This window comes from Lampris incognitus, chromosome 2 (genome assembly GCF_029633865.1).
Source record: "Lampris incognitus isolate fLamInc1 chromosome 2, fLamInc1.hap2, whole genome shotgun sequence".
Classification (NCBI taxonomy): domain Eukaryota; kingdom Metazoa; phylum Chordata; class Actinopteri; order Lampriformes; family Lampridae; genus Lampris; species Lampris incognitus.
This window is the reverse complement of record NC_079212.1, coordinates 139883578-139902591: the sequence shown is the minus strand read 5'-3', so window position 1 is coordinate 139902591 and position 19014 is coordinate 139883578. Positions and strand designations below refer to the sequence as shown.

Below are 19014 nucleotides of genomic sequence, written 5' to 3'. Positions count from 1 at the left end.
GCTCTACTGAGAGTCCGCTGACACCAAGGTCTCCTCTGCAGGTATCAAGGTCAGAACAGGAAGGAAGTGGCATGTGCAGAAGGCAATTGAGAGGGCTGAGGCAAGACTGCAGCAAAAAATCCCGATGGGCACTGTGGCAACTGGTCAGGCTGGGCTCGGGAGCAACTAAAGACCTTGCAGCGGTAAAGCCTGAGGAAAGAGAGATGAAAGCTAATCCAGGAGGAGGTATGCGCAGAGGAGGAAGAAGCTCACTACAGCAGAATGATGGGTATGTGCAAGCAGGGGGCCTTGACCAAGTGGGAGTATACTACCGGCTGAAAGATCACCTGGGCAGAACTCTGGAAGGCAGAATCACACTGATTCAAGTTTTTGGTCCAGTCAGTGTATGATGTCCTCTCGAGCCTTTCCAACTTGTTCAGCTGGGGCCTGCCAGTCGTACCTGCTTGCCAACTTTGCCAGAAAAAGGGATGCTTGGAGCATATTCTGAGCTGCTGTCCAAAGGCCTTGGGAGAGGGCCGGTATCGTTGGTACCATGAGTAAGTTCTGCGAGCAGTAGCAGACACCATCTGCACTGGGATAAGCTACAGCAAGCAGCAACACCCAAGAAAACACACCATTGCCTTTGTGTGAGCAGGGGAGAAGCCCCAGCTAAAGGCCCCAGGGTAGTCTGCTCGCAACAGCAAGGGGCTGGCAGTTCCTGGTTGACCTAGGGAGACAACTGAGGTTCCCAAAAACCATCACAGCTACCACACTCAGGTCAGACATTGTCCTGATGTCCGTGGTAACCAATTAAGTGGTTTTTCTAGAGCTAACTGTCCCCTGGGAAGATTGGATGGAGGAGGCGCAAGAAAGGAAGAGAGCCAGGTATGCAGAGCTGGTAACTGAGTGTTGGAGGAATGGGTGGAAAGCCCACTGTGAGCCGGTTGAAATGGGCTGCAGGGGTTTTGCAGGCCAGTCTCTACACTGGGTCCAGGGACTCTTGGGGATATGCGGGCTGCAAAGCAAAAGAGACATTATGAACATCTTGGAAGCTGCTAAAAAGGCTTCCCGTTGGCTCTGGGTGAAGAGGGGTGATGCATGGCGTAATGCGCTACCTGGACACAAGTCGGGGCTTGATCATCCCCAGCTGGGTCGCTCAGGTGAGGGTGTTTGATGTTAAGACCCGAAACACTTGATGACCCCGGGTTCACTACTGACGATTTGTTCATGTTGCACCACACGGTCTATGAAAAAACTAGCTTGAACCTGCTAGCAATGCAAAGAAAAGTAAGAACTAAATGAAGACACAGAGAAACTTTTTTAAACTGTCTGAACTCATAACATCCATTTAATGTACTCATAAATACCCCATCACTAGTGGCTGTGCTCTCTAATTATGTTACTGGCCATTTAAGTTACATTACTAGCCATTTAAATTAACTTTATTAGAGATAAAAAAAAATTTGCAGCACATTGGCCCAGTTGTTAGCAATGTTGCCTGAAGATCCAGCGTTTGAACCCCAGGCTGTAAGAGGTCCTTTCTGTGTGGAGTTTGCATGTTCTCCCCGTGTGTGCGTGGGTTTCCTCCGGGGGGTCCGGTTTCCTCTCACCATCAAAAAGACATGCATGTTAAGGTTACTACTCCTGCCTGTGCCGCTGACCAAGGCAATAGGAAAAAGAACTAGAGTTGGTCACCAGGCGCTGCACCACAGCTCCTCCTATACAATAGGATGAGTTAAATGCAGAAAACAAATTTCATTGTAACCGAACAACTGTACAATGACAAAATAAAGTGGCTTTTTTTTCTTTAAAAAGCTATGAGAAATGTTACATTCCTAACCCTCTAGTTCTTGGGATACTTGCCAGAGAAGATCACATCACATCTTATGGCCATTAGTGGGATTTTAAAGAGCACCGATAAAACGTATTTACTAGCTTCCCTAACTGAATTGTAATGTGTGGGGTGTATGTGATAAGCTACAATATTACTTCACTAAGTAATTCAAATGAGTTGAAACATATTTTTCTGATGAAAATGAACATCAAATGAGTACCCCCCCCCCTTCCAAACTTTTAAGAGGATGGCGAGGTGATGGAGGTAATAGAGGAATTCTGCAGGATGCTTATTTAATCTCACTACTACTACTACTACTACTACTTTCGGCTGCTCCCGTTAGGGGTCGCCACAGCTGATCATCCGTTTCCATTACTTTCTGTCCTCTGCATCTTCCTCTGTCACACCAGCCACCTGCATGTCCTCTCTCATCACATCCATAAACCTCTTCTTTGGCCTTCCTCTTTTTCTGTTCCCTGGCAGCTCCATATTCAGTATCCTTCTCCCAATATACCCCGCATCTCTCCTGTCCAAGCCATCTCAATCTTGCCTCTCTTGCTTTGTCTTCAAACCATCCAACCTGAGCGGTCCCTCTAATATAACCGTTCCTAATCCTGTCCTTCTTCGTCACTCCCAATGAAAAACTTAGCATCTTCATCTCTGCCACCTCCAGCTCCACCTCCTGTCTTTTTGTTAGTGCCACTGTCTCCAAACCATACAATGTAGCTGGTCTTACAACCATCTTGAAAACCTTCCCTTTAACTCTTGCTGGTACCCTTCTGTCGCAAATCAGTCCTGACACTCTTCTCCACCCACTCCACCCTGCCTGCACTCTCTTCTTCACCTCTCTTCTGCACTCCCCGTTACTTTGGACAGTTGACCCCAAGTATTTAAAGTCATACGCCTTTGTCACCTCTACTCCCACCCTCACCATTCCACTGTCCTCCTTCTCATTCACGCATATGTATTCCATCTTGCTCCTACTGACTTTCAATTGTTTAATCTGTAATAATTTACATTTATTTAATCTCACTAGAAAATAAAATTACATGAAAGAATAGAAAAATCTGCATGATTTTACAATGAACGCAGTTTCTTCAGGTTTTGTTTACTCAATACAGAAGCCGTGCCAATGATTATGTAATCACACAAATTTAAATACAAGTGAAACCACCAAGTTTCACTTGTATTTATTTGCAACTATGGACTAGAGAGGGTTTAGACTTCCTCAAAAGTTTATCTAGGGCAAAAGAATTGCCACAGTGCAGCACATTTGTACTTGGCACGTAGGTCACACTAATCATCAAACACCAGCTGAAGAAGAGGCATAATGGGTGTGGGAGAGGTGGTCTACACTTCACTGGAGGTGCTGATTGCTGTCTGCTGTTGCACGGGCAACACGTTTGTAATCTGGGCTGTCTGGTACAGTAAAAGTCTGCGGCAGCCCACGTTCTGCTTTATGGCTTCTCTGGCTGTTGCTGATGTTTTGGTGGGCTTTGTGGCGATACCCTTGGCTGTGATGGTGGATGGACGGGTGCAGACTTCATTCCATTTCTGCCTCTTCATAAGCTGCATAGTCATCTTGCTGACATTGGCCTCAGTCTTGTCTTTGTTGGCCATAGCGGTAGACCGCTATCTTCGTGTATTCTTTCCTCTCTGGTAAGCTATCTTCCAAATACACAGGTGTGTGTGATTTTATGTAGTCTTTAAAGATCTGTGTACCATTATTGTAAGCCCCTTCTGAATATGCACTGTTCATTATCATTGTCAGAGTTTAAGGTCAGGTCTCGTGAAAAGGCTTTTTTCTGCAGTTAGTACTATTAAATGGCAGTTTGTTGTAAGAATAATACCTTGGGGTCATTGAGGTATTTGTAATGTACATCTTCAATTCTGGCCTTGTAAGCAAATGGCTCATGAAATCTAGCCCTAAAAAAATGGGGCTAGTGTAGCAGCTGTAAGATAGTTGCTCACAGACTGAAGAACACCAGTCGCACTCCGAATCAGGATCTGCACATTTATTCTACAAGAAGTGGCGTGGGGCACAGTCAATTCACACACAGTGGTAGGCTGTCTCTCATTCCCCTGCAGCGAATCAGGAAATATGCAAATAGTGTAAAATCTCTGACAGATTCAACAAGATTTAATGGCCATTTTACCAACCAAAACCAATGGCAAAACTCAGAAACATGTTAGCAATGATCTATTGTTACATTTCCGTACAGTTGAAACCAGAAAAAAAAAATCACTTTTAAATGCGCCAGCTTAACCAAGGGATAGTGTTACAACACAAGAGCTGCTCAACTTTTGCTGTGAATTCACAGCCACGTCAATCCCACATCTCTTGTGTGTCACTGATTTAAGTCCCCCATGCTACAATAAACTGGAACTACATATTCGTTCGTTAAACATAAGGTTGGTGACGTCCAGGTAGTGTAGCGGTCTATTCTGTTGCCTATCAACCCGGGGATCTCCGGTTCGAATCCCCGTGTTAATATAACATGAACATGTTATATTATGTTAATATAACATGAACATGTTATATTATGTTAATATAACATGAACAACATATTGACTCAGCTACACTAATACCTTGGGTAGCTAAGAAAGTCAGCTGGATTTCAATTTGGCTTAATTTTTGAATGTAGTCATCCTATGAGGACGAATGAATAGTGATGCTTGAGTATTGCTTGCTAGCTACTGATAGAATCTATTACAGCCCATCCTAACATGATGACATGAGAGCAAGTGAACAAACAGTTTTTTAATCATATCTTGTAATTAATCTGTCCTAACTAGCTGTGTGCTACAGCAAATGGAGCAAGTGAAGTTACGGTTGTTTGAGAAATCACTCGCTTTGACTCTGGTGTGATAGAATTGGAAAATGGCACGCTCTGTAAAATTTTATACAAGTAGTTTTAGGGATATATCTAAGAAAAAACCACATTTTTTTGCAACGTGAGATATAGACTTCATTTCACAGTTTTAAGTTCGAAAAGGGAAGTGGAATGTTGTAGGCCTACTTAAATGATCTCAAAAGTGTCTGCATGGGGTTTCGTCTGGGCCCTCCGGTTTCCTCTCACCATCAAAAGAGACATGCATGTTAGGGTTAATACTCCTGCCTGTGCCTCTGACTAAGGCAATAGGAAGAAATAACTGGAGTTGGTCCTCAGGTGCTGCACGGCAGCTGCCCACTGCTCCTAGCGAGACAGCTAGGATCAGTTAAATGCAGAGAGTAAATTTCATTTTGTATATATGTACAAAATGACAAAATGCATTACATTAGATAATACCAATGATCACTTTCTCTCTCCACAGGTACAAAAGGACAGCAAATATGAACCATTCTTGGCTGGTGATATCATTGTGTTGGTCGATTGCGATAGTGTTGAGTTTCATACCCATGCTTGGATGGCACAACCAAGCAACCCTGACTCGTTCTCTATCAGTCAACCCCTCCACTATTGTCTGCCAATTCATAGCTGTTATCCCTATGTCATATCTCGTTTATTTCAACTTCTTGCTCTGTACCTTGATTCCTCTGTTGGTCATGGCTGTATTGTACTGTCACATCTTCTGGACAATCCGTGGGAACCTTCGAGAAAAGCCCGGGAACGTGGCCGAGTCTCAGTCTAATGCTTACCTAAAGAAAGAGAAACGTTTAGCAAGTTCTCTGTCTCTGGTGCTGGCACTTTTTGCCTTCTGCTGGATCCCTCTTCACATAATGAACTGCTGTGTCTACTTTGGCAGGCCCTCGAGCATACCACAGACGGCTTTCTACGTCGGTATCCTGCTTTCCCATGCTAACTCAGCTGTCAACCCTATTGTGTATGCATTCAAAATTCATAAAATCAAGTCGGCATATCTGAGGATCTGGACGCAACACATTATATGTAGAGAAGACCAGCAAAGAACTCAGACTAGCCAGACTACAGACAACAATGCCAGTGTCAATATTAACTGTGGTGAAAATGACTTGGGAGGCACTTAAGCTTTGTCTTACCTACGTACAATGGTGAAGTTGTAGCTAATTTGTAACGGTATCCTTGGCTCTTTAAGGCCAAGATGAATTTAAGACCTTTTTTCCGTCCATCCATCCATTATCCAAACCGTTTATCCTGCTCTCAGGGTCGCGGGGATGCTGTAGCCTATCCTGTAAACTAAAAATATATTCTTTAAGTGTTTGACGCAAGGACAGATATATTTGGGACAGAATTACGATAAGGAGGTAAAGTTGATTGCCACATATTTTGTGTCAGTTAAAGATTTAAAAAAAATAAATCTGGGACTCCTCCGAATGCATATAGCTCATACCACACGGTCGCAATGTCACCGGTTCGAGGTTGACATGCGACCTTTGTTCAACGTCATACCCCTCTCTCTCTCCCCCATTTCCTGTCTACCGCTTTACTGTGCTGCCTATTAAATGTCAAATACCAAAAACGTAATCTTTAAAAATTATATTAAAAAAAGACTGCCGCCCAATGACTGCTGGAATAGGCTCCAGCATCCCCGCGACCTTGAGAGCAGGATAAGCGGTTCAGATAATGGATGGAGGGAATCTTAAAAAGATGTATTTTCATATATAAATGAATAAAGTAAATCTAGCTTATATTTGACAGACAATTCTTGTGTCCACGCAGAAGAGTTTGGTTCATCCTGTAAAGGCCACTGTAAGTGCAGATGTTATGATTTATGTTTAGGACTGCATTTGCGTGTGTCTAGTTGGACATATGAATTTGTGTGTGTGTGTGCGTGTATGTAATTCTGTGTGTAAAATGAAAACTTGCTGAAAGGAAAGTTAACTTCCACTTAATCTTAAAAGCATCCATGGAAAAAGTTTCATGTCCGTTTTGTATTTCCTGGTCTTGGTTCTATTTCTCCAAGTTTATTTTGAAAGTGGACTCACTTTTCAAAATAAAAGTATTTTTTGGACACGGGTGTTTTTTTCATTCTCAAGTAAAATGCATGTCAATGTGACATGAACATTTATTTTTTTTAAGGCATTCAAAGAACATTTGAAATTCACGTACTTGTTCAGTTCATGTCCTTCTGCTTTAGTTATTTGACACACTGTGGCAGTTTCAAAGTCACTGAAGACACGTGACCTCATAGAATTTTGGAAAAAATAGCTTTTGAACGTTTACCAAAATGTTGTCTTAGTTCTAAAAATATGTCAATAAGAAAACTTTATTCTCTAAATTTTGCCTATCCCAGCAGTCATTGGGCAGCAGGCGGGGAGACACCCTGGACAGGCTGCCAGGCCCCCCCCCCCCCCCCCACACACACACACACATACACACATTCACGCCTAGGGACAATCTAGTACGGCCGATTCACCTGACTTGCATGTCTTTGGACTTTGGGAGGAAACCGGAGCCCCCGGAGGAAACCCACACAGACACGGGGAGAACATGCAAACTCCACACAGAGGACGACCCGGGATGACCCCCAAGGTTAGACTGCCTCGGGGCTCAACCCAGGACCCTCCTGCTGTGAGGCGACCACGCTAACCACTGTGCCGCCCTAATATTTCATTATTTATAAAACTATTCAGTTATCATTTGCATAATAACAATGCAATGTAAAGGCTAGCTGAAATCACTAAACTGCACACCCAGCTGTTATTAATGACGCTTGTAAAATGATCCCCAGACCCCACCGACCAAGAATTGAATTCAAAAATGGCTTAGTGTTAAATAACTATGGGAGAATCGGCAATGACCTGAACTTAGAAACATGTACATAACACCACAACAGTTCACCCTTTTAGCACTCGCATAAAGCAGTTGATGCAGCTACTCCGCTCCCTAACATTTAACTTGTTACTTAATTAATTAATGTAACACTTAATTGTTAATGTGTTACTTCTTGTTGGCTTAACCACGCAATGCTCCCGAGCTCCGCCTGCCACTTGCTTAGGTTGATGGTGTATGCACAGTCTTATCTGTTCGATAAAGCTCTGAGAAGCTTCCTCCGGTATCAGTCTTGTGAATATTGTCGGTGACTTTTGTCTCGTGGCGATCTGTGCATATTGTCTGTAGTACTAGTCATCGTCTAATGGGATGTGGCTGTCTGCCTATGTTACTGACACTGTTGAATTGAGCTTACCTGCCATGCTGTACCGAAAGAAAATCCCTCCGACTTCAGTTGTGTGGTCATTAATAAATGATGATGACGATGACTTTATTTTCAAAGTTATGATGTAAATCTCAATTCTTTTCACAAAAACACGCTGCACCTACAGATCGTCCTGATACTCGTACGAATCTGTAGCCTTAAAAAGTAAATAAAGTGTGCAACTGTTTTTTTGACTGTATCCAAAATCGTATGTGCAAACAACATAATAATAACTTTATTTATATCAACTTTTCAAAACAAAGTCACAAAGTGCTTTACAAGACAAAAAAAAATTGCACGCTCCTGCTTTTCTTCTTCATTCTACTTTCGAAAGGCTGCCGTCTACGCCCATTTCTGAAGGGCTGAGCTTCTAGTTCCTGGCTGTTCTCTCACGCGGCCCCAAAATGGTGGCGTGATCTGCCTTCTTCCCTCAGAGCTACATGATCACTTACTTCATTCAAGAAAAGTCTAAAAACTTTCTTAAAAATGACTTCATCGGGGTTTTGAAATTCAAGTATCGTCTCATTATCGTTCTCCAAGTGCAGCTGAACTTGTTTTATACTAGCAGTTTTCTTTTCTTTTAAGCGTTTTGGCAGAGCAGGAAGCATGCGATTGGATATCCATTTTCCAGTTGCTCAGATCTGACCATGCTGTATGTTCTTTGGTTCAGTAGCTTCAGCAGTTAACGCCGGAGTAGTCGAAAGGGAAGTAAACGTTTAAGGACATTGTTGTTCGTGCAATTTGGAGATCTGAATTTTTCACACGTGCCGCCTTACTCAACACTGATGCTATGTATGCCTGTCAGTAAATATTCTGACCAAGAGCATGATATTCAAATGTTGGAGCTTCACGTGCTAACTACTGCACATGGATACTCTTACGCTTTATTGTGTAATCTCGACTACATTTGGCCTGCGTTGGATTTTCAGAGAAAGTTTATAAGGAACATTTCCGAAATGAACTTGCATTGGCATTTGGATGTTAATATCCGAGCAGAGTATTTTACTGTAGGTTTTGGATGTAAGAGTAGCAAACACTTGTGCTTTTCTAATTGGGTGAATCCGTGAAAGTAACTGGTGGATTCTCCCGTGGAATTTGTCTTCATACCTCTTCATTTGTTTATGCACAAAGGATTATACAGTACCAGTTAATAAAGTAGCATGATGAATGGAAAAAATAGCTGCATACACTTTTAATGAAGCCTTGAATTTTCACCTGTCTCAAAATGCAATCTGGTCATGGATAATTTCTTTCCGAAGTCGGCTGCTTGTACCAGTAAATGTACCATCGCAGAGTATGAGGGCCGAGCTAACAAACCTCATTCAGGAATATCAAGTGATTTTTACAGCAGTTGATCCAAGGCCAGTTTTCTCCCCGACAGTCGTAATGCATACTTTCCTAAGCATGAGATGAAACGATCTCAGTACTTTGGAGTACTAAAGTGATCTTTTACTTTTTGGCCACCAGATGGTGTAAGGAAGTGGCTCCACCGCCACCCAGCTTAGCTGACGGCAGAAAGTGTGAATGAGGGTCACGCACAGGGATTCCCGGCGTTCTTTGTACCGCTCAAGGAAGGCAATAGACTGTATAGTTATCACCTGAATAGGATCGAATCCATCCCACAAACTATACAACCTACTACCTCACCCTGCCAGGTCCTCTTCGTATCAGTATGTTGAATTAAAGTAAACCACAAACACAGAGACACGTTTTTGAGAAATATGCCAGCATGCACATCACGTTCGCTTAAGACCATATGTGGCACAAACTTTACCAAGTCTGTCTTCTACCCCTAAGAAGCGAGAGAAGGGTCGTGTCCCAGGGAATTTCCTCGGAGCAGAGCTTGTCTTGAAGCTAGGCCTCCGGCATCACAGGAGATCAATCTGTCTCCTTAGGAAAGACAGTAGATTGTATAGTTATCTCAGATGGAGGACACTACCCCACAACTATTCAATCTACTACCTCAGCCTCAAGGACAGTTGTCACGGTTGCAAGGAGCCCGGTCGGGAACTTGCCCTGTGAGCTGCGAGACAAAACAAAGATAGGGAACAAGATGAGTTTAGAGGCAACATTACACAATCGAATAGACAAACATCATGTGAATTGGGTCAAATAGTATTTGCAAATAATTCTGGGTGGGTTTTTTTTTTCCTGTTCTGCAAACAGGATGAGTGAATGAGTTTTGACACGTAAGAACTATTCATAGTCAAGTAGGACTGGCTTTCAAACACTTGGCGTTTCTTGTTAAACACGTTGTTGTGAAGTACAGTATTTTCAAATATTTTCCCTAACACCTCGATACACTTTTAAGTTGCAAATGTCACCAGTTAGGCTGCTAGAAACGATTAAGAAGCACAGAAAACATGTATAATAATGTAATTTTACCCAAGTCTGGTCTCGGCGATCAAAATACTTTCACAGAGACATGCTGACGGGACAGATTGATGCACACATTTCTGATACAAAAGCAAGCAAAGACATACATAATCTCACATTTACAATCGCATACTGTACACTGCAAACATCAATATGTTTTCATGCATTTAATATGTGCAAACGCAAGCGACACACACACACACACACACACACACACAGTGGACTGACCATGTTATTCAAATAGCACCCACTACCGTGGACTCGGGGTAGTCTGGTAACAGTTTTATCAGGAATTACCTTCAAGGAGTCATTTTCTCCTTAGACTAATCTCAGTGTGTGGTAAAACTGGGGCTTGGTTCACCGTCCTCACAACTGGTAAAATTATTTTCAGTGAATACAAAGGGGGTAAAATTCTTCATCTATCAAACTACTAGCATTTGTCAGTGAACATTTGTGTTTTTGAAGTACGGCAAATGCCAGTTATGGCTTAAAGGAGCACTGTGTGTGTGTGTGTGTGTGTATACAATACAGATGTATGCTTAGATGTGCAAAGGAAATAGCGCGGCAACTTTTTAAATGATCAACAAACCAGAGAAGAACTACAATTATTGTCATGGCTAATGTACCTTTTGTGCAAGTTTAAAACAGGTCACCGAAATCCAGAGAAGTTGGCATGTAATATAGGGAAACTAGGCCAAGAATTCGTATTTACTCACTAACTTTGCTTGTGGCTGTGCATCTCTTCCACCCCGGGGCAATCTGCTGTTTAATAGGCTAGACCTAAACGTGGCTTCCCCAGGTTAGGGTACACAGCTGGCAAGCAATGCAAAGAAAGAAAAATGGATGAAAACAAAATGGCTGTAGCTCGGCCATTTTAGGGAGTTCCTTGGCCCACGAATGTAACAGCATCGGTGGTGCAACCTGTTAACTCCTGCCTGCTTCTTCTTATCTTCACCTAGACTGGATTTGTGTCACGAACGCTGAAAACACGTACGTTTAGTACTTTTTGTTTCGTGGGTTTTGACAGGTTTTGTAGAGGGATTCAAAAGCTGGACACACCAATTTTAGGAGTTATAAACGATTTCCAGTAGTTGATTCTTTCTGATTCATTAAGTGATTTAAAGATGCACACTAAGGAAGGTTCTCCATTTCTCAGCAAATCCGTCAGTGTTTTGTATATATCTGCTTGAAACGATCAGGGAAGGGGGGGGCAGATTACCTATTCTTATAATCGAATAGATCATTCATGAAAAACATGGCATTGCAAGTCCTTTTGAAAAGAGACTGTCTTTTGTTCCAACTTGGAGCTGGGACGCAAGATGGGGCAGAGCCGTCAGGGCCATGTACTCTGTCTGGACTGACTGGGTCCAGACACTGTTACAGTAGATGATCGTCTGAGCCACGCAAAGGCCGGGACACTTTGCATAAATTAGCATGTGAACCGCGGTTGCTGAAAAGCGGCTGGCTAGTTCATTAACATTCTGAATTCCTCTTTGGCCTAATTAAGACAGACGGTGATTGAAATGTCTTGGCGGGGCATGAGGCTGTGGGATTGCCAGGGCATGCTCACTGGGGCAGAATGAAAAGGCACCGGGGCAGCAGAGAGTGGCAGGCCTTAATTGAGATGTTGTATTAATTAGACTGTACAGTAAATGGTATCAAACTCCTCGGACCGGCCAGCAAATACAGAGAAGACAGACCGAGGGCAGAAACCGATTCAGTCTTTTATACGGGAAGCGTTGTGTGGGCTTCAAACAATGTTTGTTGTGGAGCTAACCCCTTATTATGAAACTCCCGGTAAAAAATTTGGAGAATTTTATTTTTTTTAAATTTTTGATAAAAATTTTTTTTCCTTTTGTTAAATTATCTGTAAACCGTATAGGTACAGCTGAAAAATAAATGGGGGGGGGGGGGAACAGTCCGCAAAATTGTGAATTTAGTTGTATAAATTGTTGAAATTGAAATAAAAACTAAGTTAACATTTTTTTTGATAAAGTCTTAGATAATTGAATGTTTAGGACTCACACCTGCATTGTTTCAGTTAAAACTATAACCTGAACACAAAAAAATTTACACAAAAAAATATGGAATTTGCCCGAACTCAAAAGAGACAACACTGTTCACTGCATCCAGTAGCTAGACACCATTTGAACTACACTTTGCTGGCATCACATGCAGTTCCATAGTCTAGTTTTTCCACTCCCAGTAGGTTTTTTATTTTCCAAGTCACAGTAAGATGTTAACATAACTGGCCATGTTTAACAACGCAATCGTGTGTTTATCCAAACGCTGAGAAATAAATGGCCTGAAGAACAGAATAACCACAGCTCTTCCACACACCCGAATCAACAGGCGCAAATATTTCTGCTTGCTGAGAGGGGAGCAAACAAGTTTCCAAAAAGTTTGTGCTCAGGTCACTACAAATACACCACAAAACTGCCCAACATCAAAAAGGCTCGCATTTGTTTCTGCTCAGATGAGCTGTTTCTTTCTGGGAAATTAAATTGAGTACACACAGAGTAGCTGCATATCGCCAATATGTGCTACAATTTAGAATGAAATGCCCAAAAGCCTTAAACTGCCACTTTGATATAATTTTTACTTCCTTTTTAATATTTATTACTTACATAATTCATTTGACGATATGAAGGCAGACTATTACCAGGTCTTTGTCCACGTGTTTTAATTTACATGTGGAATAACAGTCTTTGCATGTTTGCAGGCCGGAGGGGTATGCAAACATACTTTTCATGTTTGGAGTCGTTCTTAGCTTTTTAACAGTACCAACTACTACCTGGTGGTTTCTAAGTAAATTTTGTGGCTTTTACATCAATATTTGTTTACGTGATTTTATTTTTTTTTTCTTCTAATTTTCCCCCCTTTTCTCCCCACTTGTACCTGGCCAATTACCCTACTCTTCCGAGCCATCCCGGTCACTACTCCACCTCTCTGCCTATCCGGGGAGGGCATCAGACTACCACATGCCTCCTCTGATACATGTGGCATCGCCAGCCACTTCTTTTCACCTGACAGTGAGGAGTTTCGCCAGGGGGATGTAGCATGTTGGAGGATCACGCCATTCCCCCCCAGTTCCCCCTCCCCCCTGAAAAGGCACCCCGACCGATCAGAGGAGGCGCTAGTGCAGCAACCAGGACACATACCCACAACCAGCTTCCCAACCCACAGACACGGCCAGTTGTGTCCGTAGGGACGCCCAACCAAGCCGGAGGTAATACAGGGATTCGAACCGGCGATTCCCCATGTTGGTAGGCAATGGAATAGACCGCTACGCCACCCAGATGCCCTATTTATGTGAATTTTTGCGCACATTTTTTTCCCACTACTTGGCTACTATTATTATTATTATTCTGCCAAGATGAAATTCTAATTTACAGCTCCATAGAAACATGTTAATTTGCCCTTTTATCCCGGAAGTGACTTTCTCAATTAATTCCCAGCCTTCCAATGAATACTGCAAATGGAAAATGGCCTCTCTGTTGCAGAGTATCACACTAGAATATCATTAATTTACATTAATTAAGCCATAGTCTTCATCGTTGACTCTCTCTCATACTTCAGAACATCTTATTCGTTCTCGTATTGATGACACAACCAATCGCTGCTTCCTTAGATACATATCCAGAATACCCAGGTATCAAACAATTGCCTATTTCTAGATGAACGCACAAAAAATACCCCATCGCAAGTCAGAGCCTGTCCACATTGATTGATGGAACACCAGGAAGGCTGAAGTTGAATCTTTTATGTGCCTTTCTTCAATATTCGGTGCCAAGAAATAGCCATTGTCCGCCTGCCAAACTCAATCTCAATGAGGCAAAAAAAAAGGGGGCTTCACGATGTTGTGGATGCAGCACGGCAAAGCCCACCACTGACGGGGGCAGAGAGCGCTGGCAACCAAGCAATGAGATGATGCTATGTCAGAATGGTTGTATGAGACAACACGGCAACATATGGTGGCGTAGCTTTCTAACAAGACGCACGACATTCTGTCCGTACCACTGGGCCGCCTTTATACAGCAGATCGAGAGAAGGATCCATTGTTTGGATAGCAGACTTGCTCCATATGTTGGTCACATGCACATGTTTTGTCTCCGCCTGAGGTTTTAGTTGTTCTTTAGCCAAGTCTCATCTGTGTCACATCCTGTTTCCTCAACTTATGTCAGATGGGTGATGGTATTGATCTGTCGAGCTAGCGCAGCATACCATAAAGTTATACTTTGCATCGCTTGGCACAACTGTCATACAGGCTTTGTAAACCTCAAATGTGACTTTGTTGTGGCTACAGCGGAGCAGGATGACGGTTAAATCCTCTTTATCTGATTATAGACCCATTAATTAACCTTGAGAAATGGTGGATGTTTTGCAGAAGCACTATACCCTGAATTATGTTGATGTTCAGATTGAATCTTGCTTTTTTTGATTTGCAAAAATATCATGTTGTTGAGCATTAGAGCTTTTTTTTTTTTTTTGGTGCTGAGACAGTTGAGTGTCTTCTTATGAAGAAAACCTTGTTCCAGTGAACTGAAGATAGAAGCAAAGCCAGATTGTAAAAAGTCTAAAATAAGTTGTTGTCATGCCTGTGAATGTTAAGAGCAGTTAGTTTTGCCCCCGCCCCCCTGAATTAATGACCAGTAGATTTTTGGAGATATCAGATGTAGCAAAACACTGATTGAAGAGCTAAAAAAAAAAAGAAGACAAAATTCCTACAAGCCTCAGAACCACGAGTGATTCCCTTTGGGTCAAATTCCATCTCTTCTTTTGTGCTGCCTCTGTGCGTTATATCTTTTCAAGATGATATCTCCTTTTTGACTATCAGACAAATAGTCAAGCATCTTACACTACGACTACATTCATTCCATTTCAACATGAACCGTAAAGCAGCGGTACGCAACCCTTACTATGCTAAACATATTTTAACGTCAGCTTTTAACTGGCTACAGTCCTGCACTTAGCATGCCAGTCTTTTCTTATTCAGTCTCTTTGCTTTTTTAAATATCGGATTAAGGACCCCCCCCTTTTCTCCCCAATTGTACTTGGCCAATTACCCCATTCTTCTGAGCCGTCCTGGTCACTGCTCCACCACCTCTGCCGATCCGGAGAGGGCTGCAGACTACCACATGCCTCCTCCGATAAATGTGGAGTCGCCAGCCGTTTCTTTTCACCTGACAGTGAGGAGTTTTGCCAGGGGGATGTAGTGCGTGGGAGGACCACGCTAAACCCCCCAGTTCCCCCTTCCCACCGAACAGGCGCCCCAACTGACCAGAGGAGGCACTACTGCAGTGACCAGGACACACCCCCACATCCAGCTTCCCCCCCGCAGACACGGCCAATTGTATCCGTAGGGACGCCCAACCAAGCCGGAGATAACACGGGGATTCGAACCGGCGATCCCTGTGTTGGTAGGCAACGGAATAGACCCGGACGCCCCCAGATTAAGGATTTTGGGGAAAAAAAGAAAAGAAAAAAAACCGGGCAAGTGCACCTGTGCAAGACAATGGCCCAGTCAGAGCCTTCATTAGGAACTGGCTTAATTTTACAAAACATGGTCCAAATCGATTTAGAAGTGGTACAATAAAGTGCCATTGGCTCCGCATCCACTTTTTGAATTGAGAATTGAATTGAGATCATGCTGTCACAGAAAGAAAACAAACCTCTGTATTCAAAAATTGTGGCCCCTAAACATTAAGTTTATCGGTTACAGACATTGCTTGGCTTTACTCTGTGGTCCTACAAGGTGATAGCGCAGCTATGTACCTTATTAAGAGAAAACACACAAATTCACTTAAATGTTGGGTCTAGTGAAAATGCGTTTTTTCAGCAATTGGTACTGTTTAATGGCCATATGGGATAAGAATAGTACACTGGGGTCAAAGATTTATAGATTTGTTTGATTTATTTATCATAATGTACATTTTTCATTATGGCCTTGTAAGGAAAATGGCTCCTGAATTCTGGTCCTATGGAAAACCAGGACTTATGAGTACCTCGGTTATTCATAACAACAATCCCTTTAGAAATCCAAAGTCAGTTTGATTTCATTTGGCCTAATTTGTGGAAGTTATATGTTATGGAGACAAATAGTGATGCTGTAACATCGGTTGCCAGATAATGCTAGAATCTATAGCCCGTGTTAACATGATACGATGCGAGTGATTTATTTAATCTGTCCTAATCAGCTCTGCGTGACAACAAGTGACGTGAAAAATGACTTGCTTTGACTCTATATGAGCCAACTTTCTATGACTTGTTCCAATGGAAATGATATTTTTTGGCCCTTCGGTGAAAACTGGGTATTTAAAACTTGTTTATTTTAACGGATTCTTACTGAAATTTAGTGAAAATACACGAATTGCCTTTCGGAAACATCACTGCGTCAGTGTTTAGTAGGGTGTATCGTTCTAAGCCGCGACACCTGACCCACACTAGTTGAAAACCAACAGGCCAACAGCGAGTATGAAACAGAAGAAGACCAACACAGGGTCCCAGCACAATATACGTGATGGGTGGACTTCAGTGACCAGGGTGACGTTTTGTTTTGTCAGATGAATGGTTAGTTAAAGGAAAGCACAGCTAATGTATTCTTTCCTGTGATTGTCTATCCCGGCAGTCATTATATTGTGCGGCGTACAGTAACAAACGCCACCCGGCTGGGACCGAATAGAGGCTAAAGCAAACAATGAAAGCTAGATAAGTTTGAAATTTTAGTAGAGGTCTGTTGAGAGTGAGAATATAATGCTAATATTATTTGAATAATACATGGATAATATAATAATATAAACAATTTAATGGTTTTTTTTTTTTGGAATGAAAACCTTATATAAAAAACACACCATCCAAATGATAATGTTAGGTACTGTACATTATATACAACACACACTGCCCTATGTGAATTAAGAGGAGTTCCTGGACGGGCATATGGGCTCACATTTTCCAACATCGCTGGTGGTGTGCGAATGCCAGTGTCGCCGTCTTGTTTTACAGATGTCCTTATGTTAGCTTAAGTGTTTTCAACTGCTCTGTTGTGGGTTTTGCTTATGTTCATGTTTATGTTTATGGGTGATGCTTAATGAGGGCAACGAGGCAGGAAGGCCGTTCTTTGTGGTAACTGCAATCTGAGGAGAACTTTCCACTCTCGGGGCCAAAAACTCTTATATCTGCGCTCCAGTGTACTCGCCACACAGCAGAGAGCAACAGACGCATCCTCATCGTAAACAAAATGGCGTTCTCAACAGACCTCATGTAACAGAGTTTTTGCAGGTACTTTTAATTTGGTTTGTCTAAGCCGAGTGACTTGCCACTTCGGTGGGATTCGCCGTGTAGGGTGATGCAGTTCTTGTTGGATAATTTCGACCAATCAGAACATTGTTGGATACTGATATAGTATAATTTCCCACAACTGATATCGTTTGTATCACACTATCTGACCTACAGCAAACCAAGGACATCAACTACCACATGCAGGTAGAAACAAAAGCTGCAGAATTTTTGGACCCATTCATTCGTTGCTGAAAGCTTGTTTCAATTGAGAGCCATATTTGTATAAAATAGACCGTAAAGAGTGGAGTCGGTTGGTCTTCAATGGGCACTGAAGCAGATTTGCAAGCAAGCAGGAACAGCTGAATATGTGTCTGTGCCCGGATAAAGACAAAAACCAAAAAAAAGAGAGAGACTTTGATCCTGGTAAACACAGCGTCACTCGAACCGGGGGGGAGGAGAAAAACGCAAATAGTAGAGGATGTGAATGGCTTTCAGAAAACATGTCATCGAGCAGCAAGTTCATCTGAGGAGAAGTGGAGGAGGAGGAGGAGGAGGAGGAGGAGGAAATTAGTTCATTTTCTGTCTCTCTGCCCATCCTCCCTGCACCCTCCCCTTTTTTTCCCTAGCTTAGCCTTTCTGTACAGTATGCCATGCCTTGAATTTCTCAATTGCAAACACGAACACACACACACAGACACACACGAGTGCAAACTTTTCAGCATTGACTTGTATCTATGCAAACAAAGCCACACACATAAAATTCCCATAAGCATTAGCATGTGCAAAGAAAAAAAAATGTTTACACTATCATTTCACAGTAAACGTCGCATAGTAAACACTCGGCGGTAGATAAATTAAAATGTCTGCGCTTATAAAATCCTGAAATGAGTCAAATAATTTTATTTTTCATATATATATGGGTAAGCGAAGTGAATAGTCTCGATCCGAAAATCATATCGTCTGATCTTCGAATACAAGCCTCCTCATGTATGGAACAATGCTTGCATCAGAGAGATCTGGTTCATACTGGTTTCTACGCAGGCCTATGAAATAGCAGCAGTACAATCACAAGCGCCTTAAGAAACATCACGATCCTCCTGCAAGAAACGCCATTAGCAAATATTAGCGAAGGACTATTGCTCTGATTACAATAGATACTTTTACTTAGTTGTAAAATACGCAGCACGTTGTAAAATACGCAGCACGTTGTGCCTAAATCGCGGCGGAGTCGCCTCTTTTGTTGTAGCTGGTTTGCACACTTCTCCCACATGCGCCAGATAAAACGTGATCCTTCATCAAACCCGACCAGTATTTTTTAGTGAAAATGTCTCAGCTTCTTCAAGGTAAAAGTATTTCCTGTTTAAATCATAGTGAGCCACTAATTGCTTTTATGTGGGTCGTATTCACTTGCTGCACAACAACCCCTGAAG

The 19014-nt window shown here is 42.4% G+C and overlaps 1 protein-coding gene across 1 annotated transcript; it reads left to right on the top strand.

Moving 5' to 3' along the window:
* Positions 1-3143: 3143 nt before the first annotated feature.
* LOC130132604 (adenosine receptor A1-like) lies at positions 3144-5801 on the top strand. The gene is made up of 2 exons (XM_056301803.1): positions 3144-3472; positions 5129-5801. The coding sequence occupies exons 1-2, from the start codon at positions 3144-3146 to the stop codon at positions 5799-5801; spliced, it is 1002 nt and encodes a 333-aa protein (XP_056157778.1).
* The last annotated feature ends 13213 nt before the right edge of the window (positions 5802-19014 follow it).